This window comes from Mesoplodon mirus (genome assembly GCF_964341445.2).
Source record: "Mesoplodon mirus genome assembly, chromosome: 14".
Taxonomy (NCBI): Eukaryota; Metazoa; Chordata; class Mammalia; order Artiodactyla; family Ziphiidae; genus Mesoplodon; species Mesoplodon mirus.
Genome location: NC_138990.1, coordinates 82,818,433 through 82,846,083, shown reverse-complemented (window position 1 = coordinate 82,846,083; position 27,651 = coordinate 82,818,433). Strand labels below are relative to the sequence as shown.

The following is a 27,651-nucleotide window of genomic DNA, read 5'->3' as shown; positions in this document are numbered from 1 at the left end:
GATGGACACTTAGGTTGCTTCCATGTCCTGGCTGTTGTAAATAGAGCTGCAATGAACATTGTGGTACATGACTCTTTTTGAATTATGGTTTTCTCACGGTATATATGCCCAGTAGTGGGACTGCTGGGTCATATGGTAGTTCTATTTTTAGTTTTTTAAGGAACCTCCATACTCTTCTCCATAGTGGCTGTATCAATTTACATTCTCACCAACAGTGCAAGAGGGTTCCCTTTTCTCCACACCCTCTCCAGCATTTATTGTTTGTATTTTTTTGATGATGGCCATTCTTACCGGTGTGAGGTGATAGCTCATTGTAGCTTTGATTTGCATTTCTCTAATGATTAGTGATGTTGAGCATCCTTTCATGTGTTTGTTGGCAATCTGTATGTCTTCTTTGGAGAAATGTCTATTTAGGTCTTCTGCCCATTTTTGGATTGGGTTGTTTGTTTTTTTGATATTGAGCTGCATGAGCTGCTTGTATATTTTGGAGATTAATCCTTTGTCAGTTGCTTCATTTGCAAATATTTTCTCCCATTCTAAGGGTTGTCTTTTCATCTTGTTTATGGTTTCCTTTGCTGTGCAAAAGCTTTTAAGTTTCATTAGGTCCCATTTGTTTATTTTTGTTTTTATTTCCACTCCTCTAGGATGTGGGTCAGAAAGGATCTTGCTGTGATATATGTCATAGAATGTTCTGCCTATGTTTTCCTGTAAGAGTTTTATAGTATCTGGCCTTACATTTAGGTCTTTAATCCATTTTGAGTTTATTTTTGTGTATGGTGTTAGAAAGTATTCTAATTTCATGCTTTTACATTTAGTTGTCCAGTTTTCCCAGCAGCACTTATTGAAGAGGCTGTCTTTTCTCCATCGTATATTCTTTCCTCCTTTATCAAAAATAAGGTGACCATATGTGTGTGGGTTTATCTCTGAGCTTTCTATCCTGTTCCATTGATCTATATTTCAGTTTTTGTGCCAGTACCATACTGTCTTGATTACTGTAGCTTTGTAGTATAGTCTGAAGTTAGTGAGCCTGATTCCTCCAACTCAGTTTTTCTTTCTCAAGATTGCTTTGACTATTCAGGGTCTTTTGTGAATTTAATTTCTTATCCTGAAATAGTGATGTGACAATTCTTCTAAGAAACATGGGATTCACTGCTTCCCAGAAGTCAGCTAAATGACATTGTGTCCAGTTGGTGAGTCATGGTTTTCTTTCTTTCTCACTCATAAGAGGGCAGTATCTAAGATCTTGATCTTTGATGAGTTTTGGACAGGTTTCCACATCTCATGGCTTCAGGATATTTTGGAAGTTCTACTCTGCTGGTAGTATACTTCTTATGAACAGCAGTGCAATTGCCTCAGGATAAAGAAAATGATAATTTTTCCCTATAAGGACTGGTAAATATTGGCATTTTTCGAAATGGTGGGACTCAATGCCTTTAGTTTTGTTTGTTAAGGTTATTTAGGGATACCTTATATGAAGACATGGGAATGGATTACATATCTATTCTTTTATGCTATCCAGGATTTTAAAAATATATATATGGGAGTAGTTTTTAAAAATGAACTGTAGTTTCATACTGGAATACACAACATTAGGCATATCTGTTTTCTCTGAGATCATTCTCCTTCAGTGGAAACCCCAATGCTGTATGTGTACCATGTGACTTCACTCCCCCGGCCATCAAAGAGTAGAGGTTGTGGGCTCTTGAACCATACAGGGTGAAGAAAAATTGGAATTTGGATTCAAAAGTATTAGACTTGACCTCGTGAGCTGGAAAGACACATAAACATGGGAGATGAGGCTCACATTTTGGTTTGGCCATCTTCTGCCATGAATACAGTAAACGTCATCAAGATGGAAAGAAGAGGGAAGCTGAATTTAAGAGGAGCAGAGAAGAGCTAATATGTGGCTTCAGGGAGAGAGAAGGAGACTTGAGTCTTGGTGCCAATATAGTTCCTGTTTTCAGTCTTTTTGATACCAGCTGCTTTTCTTGCCCTAAGAGTATTTTAGATATTCCAATATCCTTGTAATACACCTCCTCCCCTTTTCTGGCTCAAGCTACTTTGAGTGGATTTCTGCCCTCGCTGATTTAAAACGTTACTGTGCACATCAATTATAGAGCTGTCTTCATGGTAGTTGGATGATCTTGGAACTATTCCCAGAGCTGTGGTTAGTAGTATCTGAAGCAGCTAAAGGGGTTCTTTATAAGGGACACATCCTGAGTATAGGCTAATGGCTGGGTCTAATGCACTTTGACAACTTGCTGCCACCACATTGCATTTTTTTCCAAATAGAAATCATAAAGAATTTTATGGTAAATTGAACTCTGTGCTAAATAGGTTTATTGACACTTAAAGGACTAGGAGAAAACATTTCAGAATGACATGATTAAAAACCCTTAGGACCCATATTTTTCTGCATAGAATATTCTGATGGCTAAACCCACAGCAACTTTTTTTTTTTTTTTTTAGTTCTCCACTGTTCCTCCACAGAAGGAAATGTTCAGAATCTGGAGTGTATCAATACTGAAGCATTTTCCTATGTGTAAATTCTGGCTTGCGTCTGATAAAAAGAAAAGAAGAAACCAATATCAATGCCTTTTCAAGGACCTGTTTTTTTAGGGGATAGAGGCAAGGAATGTCACACAGTTTTCAAACTAGCTCTGCAGTAATTTCAAGATTTAGCTAGCTAGCTATCAAGATTAAATCAATCAATTCAGAAATCTGGAAAGTTGCTGTTATGTTAGGTTCCCGTGTGAACTCTTTGTTTTTATGTAAATTATTCTTTGAATGCCCAGAATTGTGATTGTTTGAGCTATAAAAAGCCAATAGAGTCTATTGGCATTCTCCTTTCATTTAGTGATTCATGCATTTCTTTGAATATGTCTTGAGTTTACTCTAGATTCACCCTTGAAAGGAAATATTTCAGGGTGGTTAAAAGCACAGAATCCAGAGCCAAAATGCTTAGGATTGACCCAGGAAAGGGTTTTGTGACCTCTCTCTGTGCCTGTTTCCTCATCAGAAAGTGAGAATAACAATAAAGCCTATCACATAAAATTGCGGTCAGGAGCAAATGAGTTAACACACTTAAAGCACATAGAATAGCGCGTGGCACAAAGCAAGCGCTACAGAAGTGTTAACCTTGATTACCATCTCTAGAGTAATTGGTGTCCTCTGTGGACATGCCCGGAAAACAGTCTGACAATCCCACCAGCATTATCTTGGAGTGCACAGTAGAGAGGCTACTCACCTTGAATCTCTTCAGCCATGTATGTTGGAATCCCCTTACACATGGCAACGATGGGTTTTCCAAACTGGTCCAGGTTGTTGACTTTGTCAGGTTTGAGTGTATATCAGGCTCTTGGGAGGTGGTTCCCCTAGTCCTTTACCCTGAAGCTGAGTGTGCACAAGACAGGTGGAAAGGAGGAGAGAGGAGTGCTAAGCCCAGTGGTTTGTTGGGTGGGGGGTTGGGTTCAAGGTCAACAAGGGGGTATTGCTTGGCTATAACTTTTCCATAATCAGAATGAAGAAGGACCAATTCCAGCCCTGTATATCTCAGAATTTTGTAGTGTCCCAAGGGATTTAGCTGGTTTGAAACCCCAGCTTTTCATATAAACAGAAGTCTGAGGGTAAATTTATTCTGAAGGTTGAACCTTATTTGGTCATCTTATATTTCTTGGATTGATTTATATGATAATCAGTTTCTGAGAATGCAGTTTATTTTCTCTACACTGTCAGTGAAAGTTACCCACTTATCAGTTATAGGGATATAAACTCAAGCTGACATTTTAAAGAATGATAGATGCCCTCTCCCCTCCTACCCCAACTAGGGTTGCCAGATAAAATACAGGACACCCAGTTAAATTTTAATTTCAGATAAATAACAGATCATTTGTAAGTATAAGTATGTCCCAAATATTGCATAGGACATGCTTATGCTAAAAATTATCCATTGTTTATTTGAAATTCAAACTTAACTGGGTATCCTATATTTTTATTTGCTACATCAAATAACCCTAACCTACTCCTGCAGAAAAAAGTCCTTGAAGTACTGAGGGCTCCCACTGGTGTGAGCAGAGCTTTGCTCCCCTAACAGTAAAGGTGAGGTGTTTTGATCAGCTTCTGTGGAGGCAGGTATGAGCTACAGCATTTGAGTGTGGTGGCAGCTATCTCTCCTCAGGCAATTACCAATTCCCCTTTCCCTTTTTTGCTCCACAGAGCAACATACTGTGGTCAAGAGGGAACAACTGTGACCTTCTCATTATTTATTGGAAATCATAAGACTTCCCTGAGTAAAAATAAAAAGACTTTTATTTTTACCTTCTTTTCCTTGACCAGTGTTTCAAGGGCTTGAAGAGAGGGCATGCCTGCCTTGTTCATTTTGTGCACAATGCATGACTTCTTGTTAAAGATCCTGGTTACAGCAAAGCCCTATTAAAGAAGATGGTAGATGGTAAGGAGTTATGTTCTCCAAGGTGCTTTTCTCATCAGAAATTAGTTTCACCAGCAGAGGGAAATGGAACTCTGAGATCACGATGAACTGGGATAAAAGTGCTGGATCTGACCTTGTTTTGCAATCATATTTATTGCTAACATTTGTAAGGATAGACCACAAACCCTTTGAGGGAGAGACTGAGTGTTGAACTTGCTTCAGGTTCTAGCCTGGGAAGAGTCTTTCAACATATGTTTGTTCTGCTGAAATAAAATTTTAAATACTATCATATTTTAATCTCCTTTGATCTTCACAACATTTCAAGGAGGCAGGTAAGACAGGAATTCGTTTTCTATTTGACCAGATGATAAAACTGAAACTATAAGGGGTTGGCTTTTCTAAAGTACAAAGTTTGTTAAATATAGAGCTGGTAATTGCTGAGCTGGGTGTTCTAACAAGAAACAACTGTTTTTTTGTTTTGTTTTGTTTTGTTTTTACTCTCTTCCTCATTAATATTGTCATTTACATTTCCTTTGGTCTTTTTGAGTTACAGATGAAATGTCAATTTCTGTCTTTTTAGAAGGAAATTGACAATAGGGTGAGATAGATTGTGCTTTGGCAATAGTAATATTATGAAGGTCTTTTGTCTTTATTGAGGGTTTCTGCAGGTAAGGCAAAAGATGTCATATTTGTCTTATAGCCTCACAGCATAGTGGATCCTAATTACTATTCACACTGGCATGAATTTTAACTTACTGTGAGAAACTTATTAACAGCAATTATATCTAGGGAGTGAAACTGGGTGAGCCAAATAGGCATTTTTGCTTATAACTCTGTGCTTATGTGCAGTTAGAATTTACATCATTTAAAATTTTTTATGGTTAGCAGGCAATTTTTGTTGTCATTAAAAAGAAATGCCATTTTGCAAAGAACAGAAATTGCATGTGGGCTACCTACAGATTCATAATCCCACAGGGAATTCCACGAGTCCCATCCATTGTTATTGTCAACATTGACCACATTATGTTCTTTGTTGACACTCACTGACTGCTGCCCACTTCCACCACTGTTGTTGTCGTTGACATTGATATTCTGAAATTTACAAGAAATGGACTTTGATTTAATACCACATTTCTTTGCAAATGCATTTTGGTAACACACTTTAAAAAATGAGACTTACATAGTTAGCAAGGGCAGGAGTCAGAAAGATGCCAACAAGTCCAGCAAAGACAATCTGAAATCACAAATAACATTGGTCTACTGTTAAATGGCAAAACGATGGCCTCGTCTTCTTTCTTTATCTAAGCTTATAAAAATACTTACTAACTTTACCACTCTATTGAGTGCTCTGTCTTTTCTTCTTCTTTGGTCTTCTATTTTTTTAACCATTGGAAGTTTTAATGATAATGTTGAATTGTAGGTTAATTATAAGTAATTATGTTGATTGTTTTAGAATTTTTAATGTAGGTCTTATGAAATACTGATGAAGTGTCAGTATATTGAAAAATAAAGTTGAAAATGAATAGCATATATGGTATGAAAATGGTTTTAAGTTCTGAGAACCACATCTGAAAATGATTTAATTTAATTTTCCTATTTATTGACCTGAATGTTTCTTCTCTTCCTAGACCCCTAATAGCAGTAGTCTTTTTATTTAAAAATTGTTTTAAAGTAATGGATTAGTAAGCAGATTGGATATGAATGATGAGAAGCCAAGGATGGGGTGTCTGGCTGTCAAATGTGCTTAGCAGAAGGGAAGTCAATCACTGTCCCAGGACACCTGATGTAGTCATGTGTCATTGAGTACACAGCGCTTGTTCTCAGAACACAGAGCTTTATGCAGGGTGCATGATTCTAGGTGCTTATCTTCATTTCCTTCGCCTGGAACAAAATGGTTTGAGAACTGCACTAGTAATTCAAGGTAATTTAAAAAATTGGTTTGATGTTTCCCCTGATAGTTTAAGAAGGAGGTTAAAAAAATTCAGAGGTGGAAGAAATTTTAGAGACCTATTAGTACAACATAATCCTTTCACAGATGAGGAAACTGAACTTCAGAAGTTGAGTGACTTGGCCAAAGGTGTACCTTTTGTTCAAGGCAGAACCAGAAGAGAAACCAGATCTGACCTGTGTCTGGAGCTCTTTTTTTTTTTTTTTTTAACCTTCCTATTAGTAGAACTTATTTCTAGGGACTTCCCTGGTGGTCCAGTGGTTAAGACTTCGCCTTCCAATGCAGGGGGTGAGGGTTTGATCCCTGGTTGGGGAGCTAAGATCCCACATGTCTCGTGGCCAAAAAACCAAAACATAAAAATAAAACTTATTTCTAGAAAATTATTTCACACTTGCAACTCCATTATGAAGCAGAGTCTGCTGTAATATATTTTAATGTTTAGTATGTCAAAACATGAAAATATTTACCTGACTCTAGCCCTTTTGCATCCTGTTATGAGACACACAGCACCACCAGTTACTTTGGCAGAATTTTGTGGTCCATTTGCTACACTCTTCAGCCTTTTACATGGAACCACAAGTGAGATGTTGCACTAGCTTCATGTTTCAAGTGTTTTCATGAATAAATGGCTACAGACAGGGTCCAAGGTAGAACTTTCTTACTTAGAGATCCATTTCACAGGGGAGAATGTGACAGTAAGTCTCTCACCACTTTGTTTTGTTAATAAGCTTTTTATCTTGCCTGAACATACTCAGAAGTTTTGGTCAAAAAGGGAATTTAAGAAGGTATGAAAAGTCAGACATTTTCTAGGGCTAGAGACTGCTTGCTCTGTGCCCAAACCTGAATCAGGCGATCTGGAAAGTAATTTTTTAAAGATAGCATAGTATAAGATGCTCAGGCAGCTGACCAATCCCAGTATAACTATCCTTCTCTATAGAGACGCTTATAGATGCCATGATTCCATGAAAAGAAAATAGATTATTATTATTATTTTTACAAAATTTTGCATTACAGTGATATTGTCATAAGAAGCAGACCCCCTTAGCTCAGAATATTAACAGTCTCCAGTTATAAGGGAATAAATTCAAAAGGAAATATCTACTCACTGTGAACTTCATTTTGACTTCACCAAAGCAATGAAGCCAGGGAGAAGGCAGGCATGGACTCAGAAAAAAAGTCTTCTCATATTTGTACTTGACCAGCTTTACTCAAGCTAGGTGTGAACAGGTGGGGTCCAAGACTTATCTTTCTCCATTTTCCATATCTGTGCTATGTTCTTCTGTACCAGGAAGCCTTTTGGAATATCCATCTGGTTAGCAAGGCATTTTGACATGGAGTTGATCTGACTCACCGTTTGTCAAAGTTGAAAATATCAAAACAAACTCAGTATGATTTATGATAACTTCTGTTCCAACTGAAGCTGTGGGTGTGGGTATTTTATATATTGATATTACTCAGATTCAGAAAAAGAACCATCCCTAAAATCAAACAAGGCAAGAAACTGTGGGCCTTGTAGATAGCAGCTCCTGTGAGAATGTGGAATGGTTTCCTCTTCGTACCTTTAACCAAGCCACTGTGTTGCTTTTGCTTAGGCTAAACATGTTCTATTAGCTATTCCCACAAAACCTATAACCTTCTCTGCAATCCTGAGCTCTTTGGATGATAGGACCATACATCTAGTTAGAAAATCTGGGGCTCTCTTTGGTCTTTTTTCTAACCATCCAGTTAGTTACTAAACCTTGTCATTTCATCTCAGTCAGAATTGACGCTCAACTCTGGCTTTGCCCACAGCTTCATTCACCTGGACTTTTACAGCAGTCGTGTAATTGATCATTCTGGTCATCAGTCTCTCATATTCCAGTGCATTTCCCCCACATTTTACCTAAGGTTGTCTTTTTAAGAATACATATATAAATAAACTGACTCTACCATGCTTAGCAACTTTCACTGGCAGCCTACAAGATAAACTTCAAGCTCACTGGAATGGCACAGAGGGTCCTTTATAATGTTTCCAAAGTCTCCACAGTTGTATCTGTCACTGTATAAACCTATATTCCAGCTACACCACGGTTCCACTTTGGTGGGAATATTCAGGATGGTTCATGCCTCTATGCCTTCGCACATGTAGTTCCTTCACCCTGGAGTGCCAACCCCTTGCCTTTCTCTAATTGGTAATTGCTATTTATTTTTCAAGGCCCAACTCACATACCACTGCCTCCATCATGTCTTCTCAATATCCAAGGGGGAAACTTTTTTCTTTTTTTTCCTTGAGCTATAAAAGGAATCCCTGTCCTCTTATTTATTTCTAGATAATTTAGTTTTCAGAAATGATGTTAAAATAATTTAAAAAAATGTTTTCATCAGAAGCACAGAGTAGATCTTGTCACTTGGGCAAACAAGTAAATGCTCAAAACAATCTTGGAGGTGAATTAAAGTTTCAATTTTTTTCCTGCTCTCTCTTACAAATGGAAGCTAGTAAATCAAATTGCTGAGGAGAAAAACTGTATCTCATGAATCACTGATCTATAAATTTCCCCTTTGGAAACCTTCCTGAGCCCATGATTATCCATATATGCATGGCTTGGAATCACAGGATAGGGTTACATGGTTGTAAAGCTTGATTAACTACCCACATCTCTTTCAGAATGTTGGCATGAGTGGATTAGTGTAGCTGTGGTAAGATTTTGTTTATGTTTTTAAAGTGCCCACTAATCTCTTCCAAACTTGCTCTTTAGCTGCAAAAGATCACTAAGCCTGGGATGGAGGGCAGCTATCTGTGAAGAGGTTTCCTTTCTTTCTTTTTTTTTTTTTAACATATTTATTGGAGTATAATTGCTTTACAATGTTGTGTTAGTTTCTTCTGTATAGCAAACTGAATCAGCTATACATATACATATATCCCCATATCCCCTCCCTCTTGAGCCTCCCTCCCACCCTCCCTATCCCACCCCTCTAGGTGGTCACAAAGCACAGAGCCGATCTCCCTGTGCTATGCGGCTGCTTCCCACTAGCTATCTATTTTACATTTGGTAGTATATGTAAGTCCATGCCACTCTCTCACTTCGTCCCAGCTTACCCTTCCCCCTCCCCGTGTCCTCAAGTCCACTCTCTACATCTGCATCTTTATTCCTGTCCTGCCCCTAGGTCCTTCAGAACCATTTTTTTTCTTTGTTTTTTAGATTCCATATATATGTGTTAGCATACAGTATCTGTTTTTCTCTTTCTGACTTACTTCACTCTGTATGACAGACTCTAGGTCCATCCACCTCACTACAAATAACTCAATTTCGTTTCCTTTTATGGCTGAGTAATATTCCATTGTATGTATGTGCCACATCTTCTTTATCCATTCATCTGTCGATGGACACTTAGGTTGCTTCCATGTCCTGGCTATTGTAAACAGAGCTGCAATGAATATTGTGGTACATGACTCTTTTTGAATTATGGTTTTCTCAGGGTATATGCCCCATAGTGGGATTGCTGGGTCATATGGTAGTTCTATTTTTAGTTTTTTAAGGAACCTCCATACTGTTCTCCATAGTGGCTGTATCAATTTACATTCCCACCAGCAGTGCAAGAGGGTTCCTTTTTCTCCACACCCTCTCCAGTATTTATTGTTTGTAGATATTTTGATGATGACCATTCTGACCAGTGTGAGGTGATACCTCATTGTAGTTCTGATTTGCATTTCTCTAATGATTAGTGATGTTGAGCATTCTTTCATGTGCCTCTTGGCCATCTGTATGTCTTCTTTGGAGAAATGTCTATTTAGGTCTTCTGCCCCTTTTTGGATTGGGTTGTTTGTTTTTTTGATATTGAGCTGCATGAGCTGCTTGTAAATCTTGGAGATGAATCCTTTGTCAATTGTTTCACTTCACTCTATAATTTCTTTGCTGGAGTATGGAAGCCCCTTCATGCAGAGATTCTGTCTCAGTCTCTCTGCCTCTGTTGTCTTGCTGAGCACCAGTTTGTGATGGTCCCAAATCAGGTGGTTCATTGTGAGATCTGAACACACTTTGTCACCTGGTGGTGGGGAGTTGGGGAAGAGAACTTCTGCCCTGTCCCAGGGTCTAAGTTTACTAGTCTGCAGCTAAGACTCTAGTTACTGTCCCTGTGGCTACAGCTTTCAGAGCTTGTGGCAGAGGGGTACTCCTATCATATCTTCCATATGTATTTGTGGCCAGGAATGACACATCTGATAAGATAGCAATAAGAACATGTAGAATAACAGTTTAATAATTATTGCTAGAAAGCTTCTAATTTCAGAAAATCCATGCTTATTACATAGTTGTTTTTTTCGTATAAGAGAGAAATTCTTTTCAAATTACAGCAACGTGGAAGAAGCTCTTTCTTATGACATCACAAAGCCTTCTCTTTTTGTTATTTCCTTCGGGACCATTGCCTTCCAAAATATATATAACCCTGCCTTTCTGTTGCTGTCCAATTGCATCTGCCAAACCTTCTGGGTCCCCTCAGAGGCAACCAGAGATATATTATACCTCTGATCGGTTGTTAACCTTGAGTGTTAGAGTGTTGTAAACAGAGTTTGGAAGCATCTTGCTAAAAGAATGTCTGCTGAGTGATGACATCATTTCTATAAAATACATGAAAGTAGAGATAAAGAGAATATTGACTAAGAAGTTCATTTTTCATCACTATGAAGAATAATCGAACCTGGTTAAGTACTTTCATTCTGAAAAGGAATTGGAGAAAATATGCCCACGTAAGGAATAGAAATCACAAAATGAGAGTAACATGTTACTTTATAATTATCTTAGAGCTAATTCAGAACTAATAACACATTCCTTGTTCATTGTTCATTTTGAAGCAATTTAGAGAAAGTGGTGTGAAAGCTCATGCTGATGCTGTGGTCCTTCAGCCATAGCAATGAGGCTTGGGAAGGACTGAACTGAACACTGGAAGATGAAAATCAGATTCTAAGCGGTGAGGACCAAAGTGCTACAGCTGTGAAGGCCACACCTGGAGCCCAGATCTTGTGAGGACCCCGTGGTCCCCACATTGAACTATCCCCATGGCTTCCCTGGCAGAAGAGGCCAAAGTAAAGGACTTGCCCTAAGACTCAACAATGAAGCATGGTTTTGTGAATCATTGAGTTTTCTGCAGAGTGACTGATCTGAACTGGTTTGCTTTTCTGCAACCCAGATAGAAAATATACACAAGTGTGTAATCTGTTCACGTCTGAAAGAACACATCCTCAGAGGAAAATGTTGGATCCTCAGAGGTACTTCAGGGAATTTTGAACTCCATGTTTATTCAATTATATACTCTTCCTACCCACTTCTGCAGTCTCCAATTCCTGGAAATGCTTAATAAAACATATCCATTCGGACTTATTCTGGAGTGTAATTTTTCTTCAGAGGTCCCACTGCATTTAAATAAGGAACCAACTCCCCTCATCCAGGCCAGGGAAATTTTTTCATTTGCTGTTCTGGCCTACAATTCTTTACTCATTTTCTCATATTGAAAAGTAATCAATTAACAGAAATTAACTATGTTCCAGCTAATGTAGTAAGCACAAGTGCTACAGAAGATTCAAAGATATAAAACAACAAGGACTAATGCTCCAAGACCCTGAAATCTGTCTGAGGGCAGGGCTGGCTTTTTGGACATGTGATCAATGTAGTTACCCAGGACTCATACTCAGAAGACAGCCTCATACTTAAGACTTTAAAGTTGCCAACTTGAAAGTCTTATTAGTTATATTTCTGAATTTGTGTTTTGTAAGTAAAGTCCAATGGGACAATGCAGCATGCCCTGGGGGCTTGGAGTTGTGGCTCATGTGTGGTCCCACCTCCTTGGGTGTGCTCTCCCCAACCAACTCCTCTACCTCCACTGTGGGGTCTGGGTGCAGATGCAGGAAAGATCAAGGTCAGACACGTACACCTGCATGCTGAGTCACAGTGGGGGGCTCTGTGTGCCTTTGAGGATTTGGAATTACCTTGCAAGCATCCCCATGAGCAAGGGAGTGTGATATTAAATAGCAAGTCAAAAACACCATCGTAGGTTGAGAGAAAGAGAGAAACTATGGAAGAAAGGAAAACGTTTTTTTTCTGTTTTTTGAACAAGGGGTCCCATATTTTCATTTTGCCCTGGGCTTCACAGATTAAGTAGCTATCTCTGATAGGAGACAAGGCATGCACATAACATGGATATATCAAAGTAAGGTAAGAGGAAGGTTCTGGGAGGCTTTCCAACTTGTCCAAGGTCACATGGCAGTTAAAAATGGAATAATGTTTTCATGTAATCCAGGAGCCTGCACTCTTTCTTTCATGACTTGAAGCTTCTCCAAATGAGCAGTAGAGACAAAACATTCAGAGGAGTGTGAGCTCTTTAAACTGGAGTAGTTATGGAGGTTTCATGCAGAAAGTGGACCTTTGGTTGGGACCTGTGGCACACGCCGTATAGACACCTAGGGATGAAGCGTCAGCCTAGGGGAGCTGCAGAGCCAGGTGGTGTGAACTGCAGGGGCGCGTTCAGTGGCTGTGAGGACCACCTTATAATGTTCTTAGGACTCTCAGATTCACCTTTATGGTTATGAAATATCCCATTTAATCACAATTAGATAAAGAAAAGTTGAGTCAGAATTATTCCACTTCTCAAGAACCGACAATTTGCTACACACTAAGCTCAAGCTATTCTAGGGATTTAATCTCCACCAATAGCCACATGGCACTTCTCTTCCTCCCTGGCCTCTGAGCTCAGGTATGCCAATCTCCTACTTCCCTGCATGTGTGAACGCTCTTAACTCTTTCCCAAACTGATATGTTCCAATATCCTTGAGCTCCTCCCAGTAAAATAATATTTTAGTTGGTGACCATGAGTGTTTCTCTAAAAAAGCAATCACTCATTTTTTTTGGACACACCTTTAAATTTGATTTGATCTCTTCATGAAGGCACGTATTCAGGGAGTTATTTAAGCAGGTATGCATATTTTAGAAATGTAGATACTATTTACTGTGTAGAATTTCATGTCTCACTCTAAAATAGATTGAATGTGTGTGTAGATGATGTGGGATGGACGTCTTGGGTCTTGGATGTGTATTAGGCTATTAGCCTGCTGAGACAGAACTCATATTCCATGTGTCTAGCATAGTTTTTGCCATGTGATTAGGGCTCAATCAATCAAGGATGATTTCAACCTAAATTCATGTACAAAAAGGATTCTCCTAATTTTGGCCACTTTCCTCAAATCTAGAAAAAGCCAAACAATTTCCTCTCTCTTCTTGGATGGGAGGTAAAAAAAAGAAAAGAATTTAAACTAAAAAATAATTCTCCTGGGGCCTGTAATAGTCTCAGTGGAATTCAGCTTTCCTTATCTCTAGCAAGCTTTTTCCTTCTCCCTTTCAGCAAATGTTCAAAATATTTTGCCAACCTATTCAAGTCCTCGACATCACTCCTACCCTGCCTACTGTACCAGGAACATAAATGGTATCAGGCTTCATTTTTTTATTTTTATAAATTTATTTATTTACTTATTCTTGGTTGTGCTGAGTGGGATCTTCCCAGACCAGGGTTCAAACCCATGTCCCCTGCATTGGCAGACTGATTCTTAACCACTGCGCCACCAGGGAAGCCCTGGTATCGGGCTTCTTGAACTGGCATTCCTTCATCTACTGATCACTATCTTCACCCATTCTTCATTCTTTCTCATTTTGGAGAAATGTGCCCTTAACAGTTTTCAAGAACAATATCTCCACCTCCAATGCCCACCTTCCTCCATCAGATAGCTGTCCTTTTTCTCAACCTTTAATATCTTCCTGTTGGTTTGCTGCTTCTTTTTTGGTTTGTATGGGCAAATCTCCCCAGTACTAAAAAAACAAGCCAAAAATAAACATGAAAACCTTCCCTTAACTCTACCTTCCTCATAAACAGAGACTTTAGAACTTCCCTTCCCTTTACATCTCTTAAAAGGATCATGTCACTTCTCCAAGTCCACATCCTCACCTCCCAGTCCTAGCTCAACCCATTGAAATTTGGCTTCAAGTCTGAAGGGTAACTGGTAGTGCTGGGATTCAAAGTGAACCAGGCAAGGAGCCTAACCCTGAAATCTCTGATATGCTGGTATCCTTTCAGTACTCATGATTTGACTTCTCTTTACTTTCTGACGATGATAGTCTCTTCTTTTCTTGACATTCTCTCCTGGCTTAATTTCTGTGACACCGCTTTCACCCATTTCTACTTCAACTGCTCCTGCTACCACCTGAACAATTGCTTGCCTCTCTTCTTCCATCCGTCCCTTTAGGGCTGCCGTTGGAGTCTATGCTTGATCCTCTTCTCTCATTACCTGTCTCATTCTTGCTGGAAGACCTCTTCTATTCTGAATGCTTGAGCTGCCCCTACATGATGGAAAAGCAGATCAAACCTTACCAAGCTTCAGACTTTATTTTACCACTGTATATATTAGATTAGCAGTCCTCAACCATTTTGGCACCAGGGACTGGTTTAGCGGAAGACAATTTTTCCACGGACTGGGGGGTGGGGTGGGGGAGGATGGTTTTGGGTTGATTCAAGCACATTACATTTATTATGCACTTTATTTCTATTATTATTACATTGTAATATATAATGAAGTAATTAGACAACTCACCATAATGCAGAATCAGTGGGAGCTCCGAGCTTGTTTTCAGAAGCCACTCACTGATAGTGTTTTTTTTTTTTTTTTTTTTTTGCGGTACTCGGGCCTATCACAGTTGTGGCCTCTCCTGTTGCGGAGCACAGGCTCCGGACGCGCAGGCTCAGCGGCCATGGCTCACAGGCCCAGCTGCTCTGCGACATGTGGGATCTTCCCAGACTGGGGCACGAACCTGTGTCCCCTGCATCAGCAGGCGGACTCTCAAGCACTGTGCCACCAGGGAAGCCCCACTGATAAGGTTTTGATATGAGTCTGCAAGCAACTGATTTATTATGGTCTCTGTGCAGTCAAACCTCTCTGCTAATAATAATCTGTATTTGCAGCCGCTCCCCAGCATCACCGCCTCAGGTCCACCTTAGATCATCAGGCGTTAGATTCTCATAAGGAGTGCACAACCTAGATTCCTTGCATGCAGAGTTCACAGTAGGGTTCACGCCCCTATGAGAATCCAATGGTGCCACTGATCTGACAGAAGGCGGAGCTCTGGTAGTAATGCAAGTGATGGGCAGTGGCTGTAAATACAGATGAAACTCACTGGCTCACCCGCCGCTCACCTCCTGCTGTGTGTCCTGGTTCCTAATAGGCCACAGACTGGTACCAGTTTGTGGCCTGGGGGTTGGGGACCCCTGTATTAGATGTATTTGATAATCATGTTTCAAAATCACATAGACTTCAAACCAAACTATTTTCATGAGTCCCCAGTCACACTGTTTTTCTATAACTTCTGTTTAGTTTAGTGGCATTTCTAACAGCCAATCAAGATATCCTCAGCTATCCTCAACTCTGATTTCTCACCCCCTTCCTCCTCCACAATTGGTCACCAGAGCCTATAAATTCTACCTTTTCAATATTTCATTTAAGAAATAATAAAAACCCTTTTTCCTGATCATAAAAGTAAATTATAGGAAATTGTAGAAAACATGGAAATTATTAAAGAAAATAGTGACACATATTTTACCCTGCAGAAATAATCACTGTTGCTTTTTAGGTTATTTCCTTTTAATTTCTTTTGAGACTTCTTTGATCCATGCATTATATAGAAGTGTTATTTTGTCTTCAAGTGCATTTGGGATTTTCCAGTTGTCTTTCTGCTATTGATTTCTAACTTAATTTCATTGTGGTCTGAGAACATACTTTGTATGATATCTATTCCTTTAAACTCTTAAGGTGTGTTTTATGGCCCAGAATGTGGTCTACCTTGTTGAATGTTCCATATGACCTTGAGAAGAATGTGTATTTTGCTGTTGCTGAAAGAAGTATTCTATGTGCCAATTAGATCAAGTCGACTGATGCTGTTGTTCAGTTCAGCACCAGTATGCTTACTGATTTTATGCCAGTTTGATCTACCAATTACTCAAAGTTTCCAGCTAGAATAATGTTTCTCTATTTCTCATTGTAGTTGTATGGTTTTTTTAAAATTAATTTAATTAATTTATTTATTTTTGGCTGCAATGGGTCTTCGTCGCTGTGCGCGGGCTTTCTCCAGTTGCGGCGAGCCGGGGTTACTCTTTGTCCTGGTGCGCGGGCTTCTCATTGCAGTGGCTTCTCTTGCTGTGGAGCACGGGCTCTGGGTGCATGGGCTTCAGTAGTGGCGGCACGTGGGCTCAGTAGTTGTGCCTCATGGGCTCCAGAACACAGGCTCAGCAGCTGTGGCGCACAGGCCCAGCTGCTCCGCAGCACGTGGGATCCCCTCAGACCGGGGCTCGAACCCACGTCACCTGCACTGGCAAGTGGATTCCCAACCACTGCGCCACCTGGGAAGCCCGTAGTTGTATGTTTTTTACCTCATGTATTTTGATGCTCTTGTTAGGTGCATGGGTGTTAAGTATTGTTATATATTCCCAAAGAACTGACTGCTTTATCATGATGCTATGCCCCTCTTTATCCCTCATAATTGTTTTTGGTTCTGAAGTCTGCTTTATCTAAAATTCATATAGGTACTCTAACTTTTAAAAATTAGTGTTAGATAGTTAACTTTCTTTACCCCTTTACTTTAACCTACTTTTATATATAATCTGTGTCTGTGTATTTAAAGTGAGTTTCTTGAATATAACATATAGTTGGGTCTTGTTTTTCTGATCCACTCTGACAATCTCTTTTTTACTTGGTATATTTAGATCATTCATACTTAAAGTAATTATTGATATAGTTGGATTAATATTTAACATGTCTAACTATTTTGTATTTGTTACATTTGTTTATTTTTTCTTTCCTTCTTTTTTGCCTTGTTTTTCTGACAGTTTTTTTTAAGAGAAGTTTTAAGTTAGCATCAAAATTGAGTGGAAGGTACAGATATCCTACATTCCTTGCCCTCACATGCATAGCCTCCCTCATCAAATCAACACCAGAATGTACATTTGTTAACAGTTGATGAACCTACACTGACACATCATTACCGCCCAAAAATCAATAGTTTATCATTATATTTGAACAGTTATCTATTAAATCAATTAAGAATAAGAAAAAAAAGATTTTATTTTACATTCATTTATTCCTTCTCTGATTGTCTTAGGCATTCAGGATGCTATAACAAAATGACACAGACTTAGTGGATTATAAACAATACATATTTATTTCTCATAGTTCTAGTGGCTGGGAAGTCCAACAGATCCATAATCTGGTGAGAGCTCATTTCCTCTCTGATGGCCATTTTCTTACTGACAGGCTTTTCAACTTGTCCATGGTCACATGGCAGTTAAAAAATGGAATAATATTTTCATGTAATCCAGGAGCCTGTATTGTTTCTTTTATGTTTTGAAGCTTCTCCAAATGAGCAGTAGAGACAAAACATTCAGAGGAGTGTGAGCTCTTTAAGCTGGAGTAATTACGGAGGTTTTGTGGAGAAGATGGACCTTTTTTCACCTTATGCTCACTGAAGGAAATAAATGGTTTCTTATTAAATAATTGGTTTGCAATTTCTTAATAACTAACAAAATTGAATGTCTTATGAATAATAAATAGTGACCATAAAATTAGATAACATTTATTGAGCACCTACTGTGTCAGCTACTCTTCTAAGTGCTTTCTATGTGTACCTTCATTTAATCTTCACAGTAACCCTGTGAGGAGCCATTTTATTACCCTTTCTTTACAGATATTAAGGCACAGAGAGGTTAAATAATTTGCCAAAGAATACACAGTGAGTAACTGGAAAACCTAGACAATTCAAATCCAGGCAAGATGTGTCAGATATGGTTACCTCATAACCATCTCCTATTATTTTGTTCCCTCTAATCATATCTTTGTCCATTAAAGACATGTGTTACATGTATTCATTTTACTCCCTTTATTCCCTGTGGATTTGTAAAACATTTCATAAGTTGAGAATATTATCATTTGTCCCTCATGTATGTGGAAAATATTTCCCTCAGTTTTCAATTTGTTTTAAATGTTGCTTATTTTTTACACTTAATGAATATTATTTTCCTAATCAGGTTTATTGAAATATAATTTATAAATATATAGAATATTTATCCTTATTTCTATAAGTTTTGACAAATGCATGCAGTCATGAAACCACCAGCACAATCAATATAGAACATTGCCATTACCCCCAAAAATATTCCTTGTGCCCTTTATATGTGACCTTACCCCTCATTCCCAGCCCCTGCAAAACTGGTGATTTTGTCTGTTCAGATTGGCTATTTCTTCCTGATTCAGTCTTGGAAGGTGGTATGTTTCTAGAAATTTGTCCATTTCTTCTAGGTTGTCCAATTTGTTGGTATATAATTGTTCATAGTATTCTCTTATGATTTTTTTATATTGCTTGCTGTTTCTCCTTTTTCATTTTTTATTTTGTTTATCTGGGTCCTCTCGTTTTTCATTGATGAGCCTGGCTAAAGGTTTATCATTTTTTAAAATCTTATTTAAAAAACGGGCTCTTGATTTCATTGATGTTTTCTATTGTTTTTTTGGTATCTATTTTATTTCCTCTCTGATCGTTATTATTTCCTTCCTTCTGCTGACTTTAGGCTTTGTTTGTTCTTCTTTTTCTAATTCCTTTAGATGGTAGGTTAGGTTGTTTATTCATTGAGCATCTTTATGATCATTACCTTGTACTCTTTATCAGGTAGAACTGCTTATCTCCACTTTGCTTAGTTCTTCGGCTGGGGTTTTATCTCATTTCTTCATCTGGAACATATTCCTTTGTCACCTCATCTTGCTGGATTCTCTAGTTTTACTTCTATGTATTAGGTCGGTTGGTTATGTTTCCCTATATTGGTGAAGTGATATGTAGGAGACATCTTATGGGGTTCACAGCACACTCCCTTCTGGTGACCAGAGCTATATGCTCTAGGGGTGTCCTCTATATGGGCTGTGTGGGCCCCTCTCTTGTGGTGGGGTTGACTACCGTGGGCACACTGGTAGGTGGGTCCTGCCCGCATACTTGTTGGATGCCAGGCCCTGCCTAGTGCAGAGGTTGACAGCTATTGGTGGATGAAATTGGCCCCTAGCATGACTGGCAGTGGCTGCCTGGGGGCTCCAGGGCTATTGCTGGCCTGCTAGTGGGGGTGCCTTTGGCTTGTGCTAGACCTCTGGTTGATGGGGCTCTGTCCCCACATGGCTGGTGGACTGTGGAGTCTTGGACTGCTAGTGAGTGAGGCCTGATCCCAACATTAACAGGCTAGAAGAAGGACTTGAAACTGGTGTTTGCCAGCTCCAGTGCCCCTGTGGGAGAACAAGCTCCCAGAAATGGCTATTGGCAGCACCTATGTCCACAGGGTGAGTCTCAGTTGCCTCCTGCCTCTCCAAGGATTTCTCCAAGGTCAAAAAGTGCATCTGACCTAGGCTTCTTTCAAATTACTGGGTTTTGGAATGTGCGATATTTTGTGTGCACCCTTTAAGAAAGGAGTCTCTGTTCCGTACATCCCTCAGGCTTTCCCAAATGCAAGCCCCATTGGCCTTCAAAGCTGGGTATTCTGGGGTCTCATCCTCCCAGTGCAGGACCTCTGGGCTGGGGAGCCCGATGTGAGGTTTGGACCACTTGCTCTGCAATTGTGATTATCCTCCTCTTGTGGGTCACCTACCTGGGGTATGGGTCTTGACTCTACCTCATCTGTCCTTCCTACCCATCTTGTTGTAGTCCCTTCTTTATATCTTTAGTAGAAGATCTTTTCTACTAGTGTTCAGGTCATTCTCATTAATAGTTGCTCTGTAAATAGTTTTAATTTGGGGGATGCCTGTGGGAGGAGGTGAGCACAGGGTCTTCTTACTCCACCATCTTGGCCACTTCTCCTCCTCATCTATTGTTAATCAGAATTTCCTAATTTTCTATAGCAAAAAAATCCACTGACTACTTAATTTCCATTCCCTATCCACCTGTTTCCTTCCAGCCAGAACCTCAGTTTGTTTAAGTAGCTGTTAAAAAAAAACTTATTTTTAGGGATATATTCCTTACTTTAGTTCCAAGTCTTCAGTAATGCTTGGTCTAAATCAGTGGTTTTTCAATTGGAGTATGGTCTTTTCTTTTCTCCTCTGGAGACATTTCACAGTGTTTGGAGACATTGTCACAGCTGGAAGGGGTGCTACTGGAATGTAGTGGGTAGAGAGAGGTCAAGGATGCTGCTAAACATTCTACAACGCACAGGACGTCACCACAGCGAAGAATTTTCTGACCCCAAATGCCAGTAGCATTTAGGTTAAGAAAGCCAGAGCTAAATCTTATTTCCCTTAAGGAAAGAAGGTAATGTCAGTTTCCTTAGCCTATGATTGGTCTATGGGTGCCATAAATCCTCACTTCTGGTCAGTGAGATCTAAGTGGAAGTCTGCTAAATGGGGCTTCCAGGAAGAAGAGGGACAGACTCAGGTGTCATGCAACTCTGCCCTTTGTCCTTTCCTATTGTCCTCCTCTCAATGTGGACATGATGCTGATGCCAGGAGATGCGTCTGCCATTTGGGGACCACCAGGTAGCAATCCTGGAGAGGAAAGTTCAGGAAAAAAAGAAAGAGCTAGAATGCCTGATTACATCATTCTAGTGCAGCACCAGCTGGGATTTTCTTTCCCTGGACTCACATGATACAGATCAATCCCTATCTGCTTAAGTCACTGTGACTGTATTTTCTTTATTTGCAGCTAAAAAGCATTCCTTACAAATACACCTGAAAGAGGTGGAGTTAGTCCAACTGGCACACATATCCCAGGATCTGGGTCCACCCCAACACTACTGCCTCTACTTCTCTTCCCCCTACAACTCCTTTGGAAATTCTGGGCTCACCACATTGCTGCATGTGTGCCGTAGAAAGGCAGTGCTGTGTGCCACTCACAGAATGACTGAGAAATAAATGGTACTTGGAGCCCACTGTCTAGCTCTGCTTGGCCTGCTATTCCTTTTATTAGTCCAGACACCATGCCCTGTTGCTCCCTCAGGAAACATGTGTGGGGTTGCAGAAACTCTGATGTGAAGGGCTCAGGACACATACAGGAACTGAATCAAGGGTTTCTTGGGGTTCGGGGGTCTAGGGGTCTACCCCATTGTAAGGTGGTAAGCCTGTTTCCTTTTAACCACTGGTGAAGGGTTCCCTGGCATGGGACCCTTCTGTTCATGCTGTAGCATGTGACCTAGTGAAGTGACACACCTCACTACCTCTAATGATGCAGCCCACCTCTCAACCTTCCTCTGAAAAGTTACCTTTGCCTCAGCCATGAGGGCATGGCCTCAGGTACATGGTGCCTGGTCAATGGGCAAGCATCCTGTCCTCTTGTTAATTACCTTTGGGAGCCTCACTATTCTCCTGTTTGCCCTGACTTATTTCTATAATGGGGAGAATCCTGGGGTAGTCGCCAGCCCTTTACAGTCTGAAGCTGACCCTCACTCTATGGGTCCTTCCAGGATGTATTTGATTTTTGCTAAGAGCGCTTCAGATTCCATCAGTGTCCCTTTCTACTCCCTTGGGGTGAGGGTTGGGGGAGGGTATGTCTGGGAGTAGCATGAAGGAACCCTCTAGGGTGTAGGGAATATTCTACATCTCCAACTAGGTGATGGCTATATGGGTGTATATATGTAAAAATTCATTGTACTTAAAATCTGTGTGCTTTAATGTATGTTATACCTCACTAAAAACATTTATATATTTTTAAAATGTAAAACACAACTGAATACAAAGAAGGCCCACCCAGTCTGTGGCAGTCTTAGGAAACACGTCAAGTTGGCCCTTGCTGTAGGAAACCCAGAGCAGCGTTGAAAGGCTTGTGCTCCAGCCCCACGTGCCCGGAGCCAGGCCAGGGGCCGAGTGCTGTGGAGGGACGAGGGTCCACCATCAGAAGCAGGTCAGCTCCAGGAGGAGGGCTGGGGGCACTGCCTGGATGAAAAGCATCACCAAAACTGACGAGGCCAATAAAGATGCTCCATAGGAATAACTGCCCACATACAGCTTAAACTGTGGGAACGGTCTCTCTACCCCAGGCAGCAGCAGGAGGAGGAGAAGCAGCACATTCCTGGCAGGAAAATGCGCCCCACTCCTGACCCCTGGGGAAGCTGAGAGCATGGAGTGGGCAGGGAGCCAGAGAATGAGCACTGGGCAGCCACTACCCTCGGCTGGCGAGCCAGCCCACGCAGACCTGGGGCTCGGGGTCAGTCGGCTCTCCCCCGAGGCTACAAAGAGGCAGGTGTGATGAGGACAGTTAGGGGTGCCTCCATCTAGGGTGGAAGGGGTGGGGCTAGTGAAGGGAGCAAGACTCCCCCTACAAGGAACCATGATTGGAGCAGCATTCTCTGCACTTGATCTTAGCCAAAAGGCCGAGAAACGATGGAGCAGCATTCTCTGAACTGGGAGGCAGGGAATTTGACCTCTGTCTTGGGCCTCCTTTCTGAGAAGGGCCTCCTGGGCAAGGGTGGAATTTTTGCAAGAATCTCAGAGATTTCTTGGAGGGAGGGTTTTGTGCAGTTCCCAGCTGGGCTGTAGACATGACCAAGGACCTCTGATGACCCTTCCAGTGCATGTCTGCAGGAAGATAAGGACAGAGCCAAGGGAGACTGAAAGCTCAGGAAAGAGGGAGCTGGGATACGGTCGTACCCAACAAGTCCTAGACGGGAGGAGCAATGCCGAGCACGCTGTGATGTCTTGTGCTCTGATTTGTCCCCAGTCCAGTGTCCAAAAGGCTCATGCTCCAGGCCCCAGGATGGTGGGTGGGGACTGTGAGTAGAAACAACAGAAGCCACAGAAGACAAACACCTGTTTTTCACTACACTTTCTCTAAGGAACCAGCGCATACGTTGCAGCAGTGTGAGCGACCGACACCAAAGCCACAGGAGAGACACAGTGTCCTGTTTCGAGATGAGTCCAGAGGCCCAAGTTCCTCTGGCTCCTGAGGCTGAGACGGAGGCGTCTGCCCAGGGCACATGGTCAGTGGGGGAGCTGCAGGTGGTGGGGATGGCTCAGCTGTGAGCACACCTGCTGTGGGTTCCCAGTCCCCTCGGCCCAGTCCTAAGAGTCAGCGTTGGAGATGTCGGCAGAGGTCAATAACAGCAGCTGTGCCAAGACAGGAAAAAGAAAAAAATTAAAAAAAGAGAGAGAGAGTAAAAGATTTCCCTGCTTAGAAGATGAGTGAGCTAATTCTTAGCTACTTCCTAGGCCCTTCCAAGGACACTCCAAGATTATTGCACAGGACTTAGCAAGAAGCTTGAGTTCTTCAATCACAGATAGAGGAAACAGTCTGTTATGAATGTCAGTATGATTGTATTTTAAACAGAAGGTACGTGGTCTTGATACAAATGGAATATGTTTAGGTCAGGATGATGGGCACTGGTTTGAGATTCAAATATGGTAAATTTCATTGAGTGATGGATTAGGTGAACTCAAGGATAAACGTTAACAATGGTCATCAGTAGGGTGATGCTGTAGACTAGAATGTTTATGTCTCCCTCAAATTCATATGTTGAAACCTAATCCCCAATGTAATGGGATTAGTCCTTAGAATAGAGGCCCTAGACTGCTCCCTTGTCCCTTCCACCTTATTAGGACACCGTGAGAAGACAGCTGTCCATGAACAAGGAAGTGGGCCCTCACCAGACACCAAATTTGCTGATGCCTTGATCTTGCACTTCCCAGCCTCCAAAACTGTGAGAAATAAATGCTTGTTGTTTACAAGTCACCCAGCCTATGACATTTTGGAATTTTGTTTCTTCCAATCCCAAATCCCAAAGGATCTAAATCCTTCTGCATGCACGGAAGATTCTTTATAAGATAAAGATTGAGCTTGTAACCTGAAGGACCAAAATCTACCTTGACAAGCCCTGTAAGGTCTAGAAGCCTGTACTTATTGTTTCTCAGAGCTGGTACAGAGCTATTACAGGGGAGTCAACGACAGCCAAGGGTGATGATGCATAGGAGGGCAGCAGGCCTTGAACCTAGATTTTCTTGGAGGAAAGCAGTCTAGCTGGCAGAGTGTCTGCAGGGATGGTAACAGATGGAGATAAGCAGGTGGGTGCCTGGGCGTGGGGGGTGTCTAAAGTCTCCAAGAAATAACAGGTATGTTATATTGATCAGGTGGAACCCAGAGAGGATGGGTAATTCAGGAGCAGCTGAAGCTCAGAAGTCCAGAGGGGAAGGCTCGATGGGCATCAGAGCTGTCAGTAGACAGCAGCCCACACGCCGTCACAGAGGACTCGGGAGCAGGGGTCCAGGCAACTGTAACAGGGACTCAGGCACATGGGACCAGACAGGGACTGGTCCTGAAGTTGTGGGGGGATTGAAGTCAGGGATACGGCAGATACCGGTCAAGGATGGAATGACAGCCATCGGGACTTAACTCCGGGACTCACTGGGCCAAGCCCTGGGGGCCTGACCCTGCCTTGTGGTCCTCTCCGGGCCTCTGGTCGACCAAGCCTTGGCCTGTCACATCTGATACTTCTACCCTGAATGCTCTGTGCTGGTATCTCCACCTGCCTTATCCTCGACAAGCTGCATGTGACCAAATCCATAGTTTCAGAGCCCCTGGCCGGCCCAACCATAACTTATTTAAGCCCAGTTAGAGGTTTATCTTGGGCCTTTCCCATGCAGTCACTTTTCCATTCATGACTGTAGGTAACCACACCACATCATGACTCTGCAAAGCTTGAGCTCAGCTCTGTCTTGGGCAGATGGGTGCTGAGATCACCCCAAGGTCTTCCACTCCACCCGCATGTGCTGTTCAGCCCGCCCCACCCTGGTCCTGTCCTATTTACTCCAAGCTCCAGCACGACCCTTGGTGGACATCTGTGTCTGTATTTCCAGTACTCTTTCCTTGTTTATCCTGGTGTCTAAGGTGAGGGGGCCAGGGATGTTCTGTGGGGGAGGCTGACTTTCCGTCCTTCCCAGCTATAAGGATGGACAGTTCAAGGACAAGTGCAAAGAGGCCAGGTCCCTTATTCACTTGTAACAGAGAGAAATGCCTGGGGGTCTCCACGAAGGGGTTGAGACCAGTTCCAAAGAGAGGTCTGGGAGGCCTTGTTCATACGCTTGGCTCTGTCACAGGGATTTTCATGGTGCAGGCTGGGCCAGAGCGTATAGGCCTCCATAGAACTCAGCATCAATTTGCAGGCGACAGAGATGTGACCTCAGACCTGAAAGCTTCAGTCTGTGCTGTGGCTAGTGTCTTTTCGTTATTTATTTATTTACGGCCCAAATTCTGAAGGGATTCGTCAAGGGCCACCCTAAAGAGAAGCCCTTGGAAATGAGACATTCTAGGAGAGACACATCCTCCATTGCACCATGTTGGTGTGTGATGGCGTGGAAAGCACATGGATGGGAACCCAGTAACTCGAGAGAGGACAGTGCAGGCAGGGAGGGCTCATCTGCTAGACAAGGGAGGCAAGAAACTTTATTGTTCTCATCCAGAGGGAGAAAGTGTATCCAGTTTTTAGATTACAGAGCTGGATCTTGGGTCAAAAAGTAGAAGGTGGAGGTCTGAAATGAGCAGCTTCCCAACGGCAGAGGTGGGCTGGGTCCCTGAGCTCTGGGTTCAGGTTAGCGGTCTCATCCAGGCAGTTCCGCTCTCCACGTGGCCGACCTGGAGGTTCAGAGCCCAGGGAACTCCCCACAGATGGAGATGTCTCAGGAAGGACAGAATTTGGACTTCGAAATAGGAATCAGGGTCAATAGTCAGTGCAGTACCTTTAAGATGAAAGAGAAGCATTTTACTTAAAAGATCACTTAATCGCTCTAATACCCCTAAGTAGAATGGATATATTGTGAGTTGCACGTAAATTAGATGTGATGTTCAAGACAACTTTACTAGTCAGAGACTTGGGAACAAAATGGAAGATCTTATCAGTGCTGCACTAACTGGCTCCATATGCCTTTTCTTTCTTTCTTTTTTTTTTTTTTTGTGTGTGGTACGCTGGCCTCTCACTGCTGTGGCCTGACCTGTTGTGGAGCACAGCCTCTGGATGTGCAGCCTCAGTGGCCATGGCTCACGGGCCCAGCCGCTCCGCGGCATGTGGGATCTTCCCGGACCGGGGCACGAACCCGTATCCCCTGCATCGGCAGGCGGACTCTCAACCACTGTGCCACCAGGGAAGCCCCCTATTTCTTTTATTGCTCTTTAATCATTCTCTTTAACCCCCCAGCCTCTCAAGTTCTATGTGTTTTCCTGCTGGAAGTTCCTGTTATGAAGAAGCCTTGTTCATTGTGTTAGTTTATGCTAAGATGTAAGTGACAGGCAACAGCTTAATGGGAAGTGGTTACTGATTCTATCTGGAGCAGCAGGCAGATTTTGCAGTCTTATCTGGTAGCTTTCCAAGCCCGTCACCACTGATCCCCCAGCCATAACCCCAGCAGGGATGCCAGCCACTGAGCCTTTCCTTTCCCAGCATGTGGTCTATAACTATCAGGGTCCTGCCTTCCAGCATCTGGACAGCCAGAGAAAGAGGAGGACTGAGAACCCCAAAGAAGTGGGCCTCCTATGGGGGATGCCAGGCACAGTGCTGCTTGGGCAGGGGGAGGGGAGGGGAGAATGAAACTTTGGGTCAGGTGAGAGTATCACCAGCTGTCAAATCCCGATGGTGAAATGACTGTCCTCAACCTGCTGGTAGAGCCAAGTTAACTCTGCTGCCTGTTCTCAGTGATCCCTTGTATCAGGAAATCTTCGCTGCCACCAGGGGGAAATGCATTTCAGGGCTCATTATTTTCATACCAAGTAACAAAGAAATAGAATTGACCTGAAAACTGTCATTAGAATTTGCTAAGCAACTAAAAATCATACTGCACCATTTGCCTCAACCATGGTCTTCAGTTTCTAGTTAAGTTATTAACACACCTTCTTTTTGCTCTTGGGCAAAGTAGGTGGGGACCTGTCGGCACACGTCCTTGATGGGCACTCCACACTGGGCTAAGTTCTTGACCCGGCTGGATAAACCAGTGTAGGTCAGGCCTCGAGTGGATGGATAATGCTTTAAAGCCTGAAAGAGGTGGCATTTCAAAACGGTGAGACGGCAGATAGAGGTGGTGCAGCAAGGACGAAGAGCGAGAAGCCTATTCCAGTGCACAAAAGTAGCCATGAACTTGCCCTTGAGTTTTGTCTATAGCGGCAATATCCTGTCTGACCACAAGGTGATGACATTACTCCAAAAAAATCTGTGTGTGAGCCTGTGTGTCCCTGTAACGCTGTACTCCTTTCACCCTTAAATTCTCAACTCTTCCAGC

General features: G+C 42.0%; 1 protein-coding gene across 1 annotated transcript; it reads right to left on the bottom strand.

Moving 5' to 3' along the window:
- Positions 1-2,465: 2,465 nt before the first annotated feature.
- GKN1 (gastrokine 1) lies at positions 2,466-14,628 on the bottom strand (the record flags this gene model as incomplete). Its single annotated transcript, XM_082642395.1, is given in 7 exon segments — positions 2,466-2,560; positions 3,248-3,344; positions 3,349-3,393; positions 4,318-4,428; positions 5,387-5,521; positions 5,610-5,663; positions 14,497-14,628. Coding segments are annotated over 7 exon segments (669 nt in total).
- Positions 14,629-27,651: the final 13,023 nt, after the last annotated feature.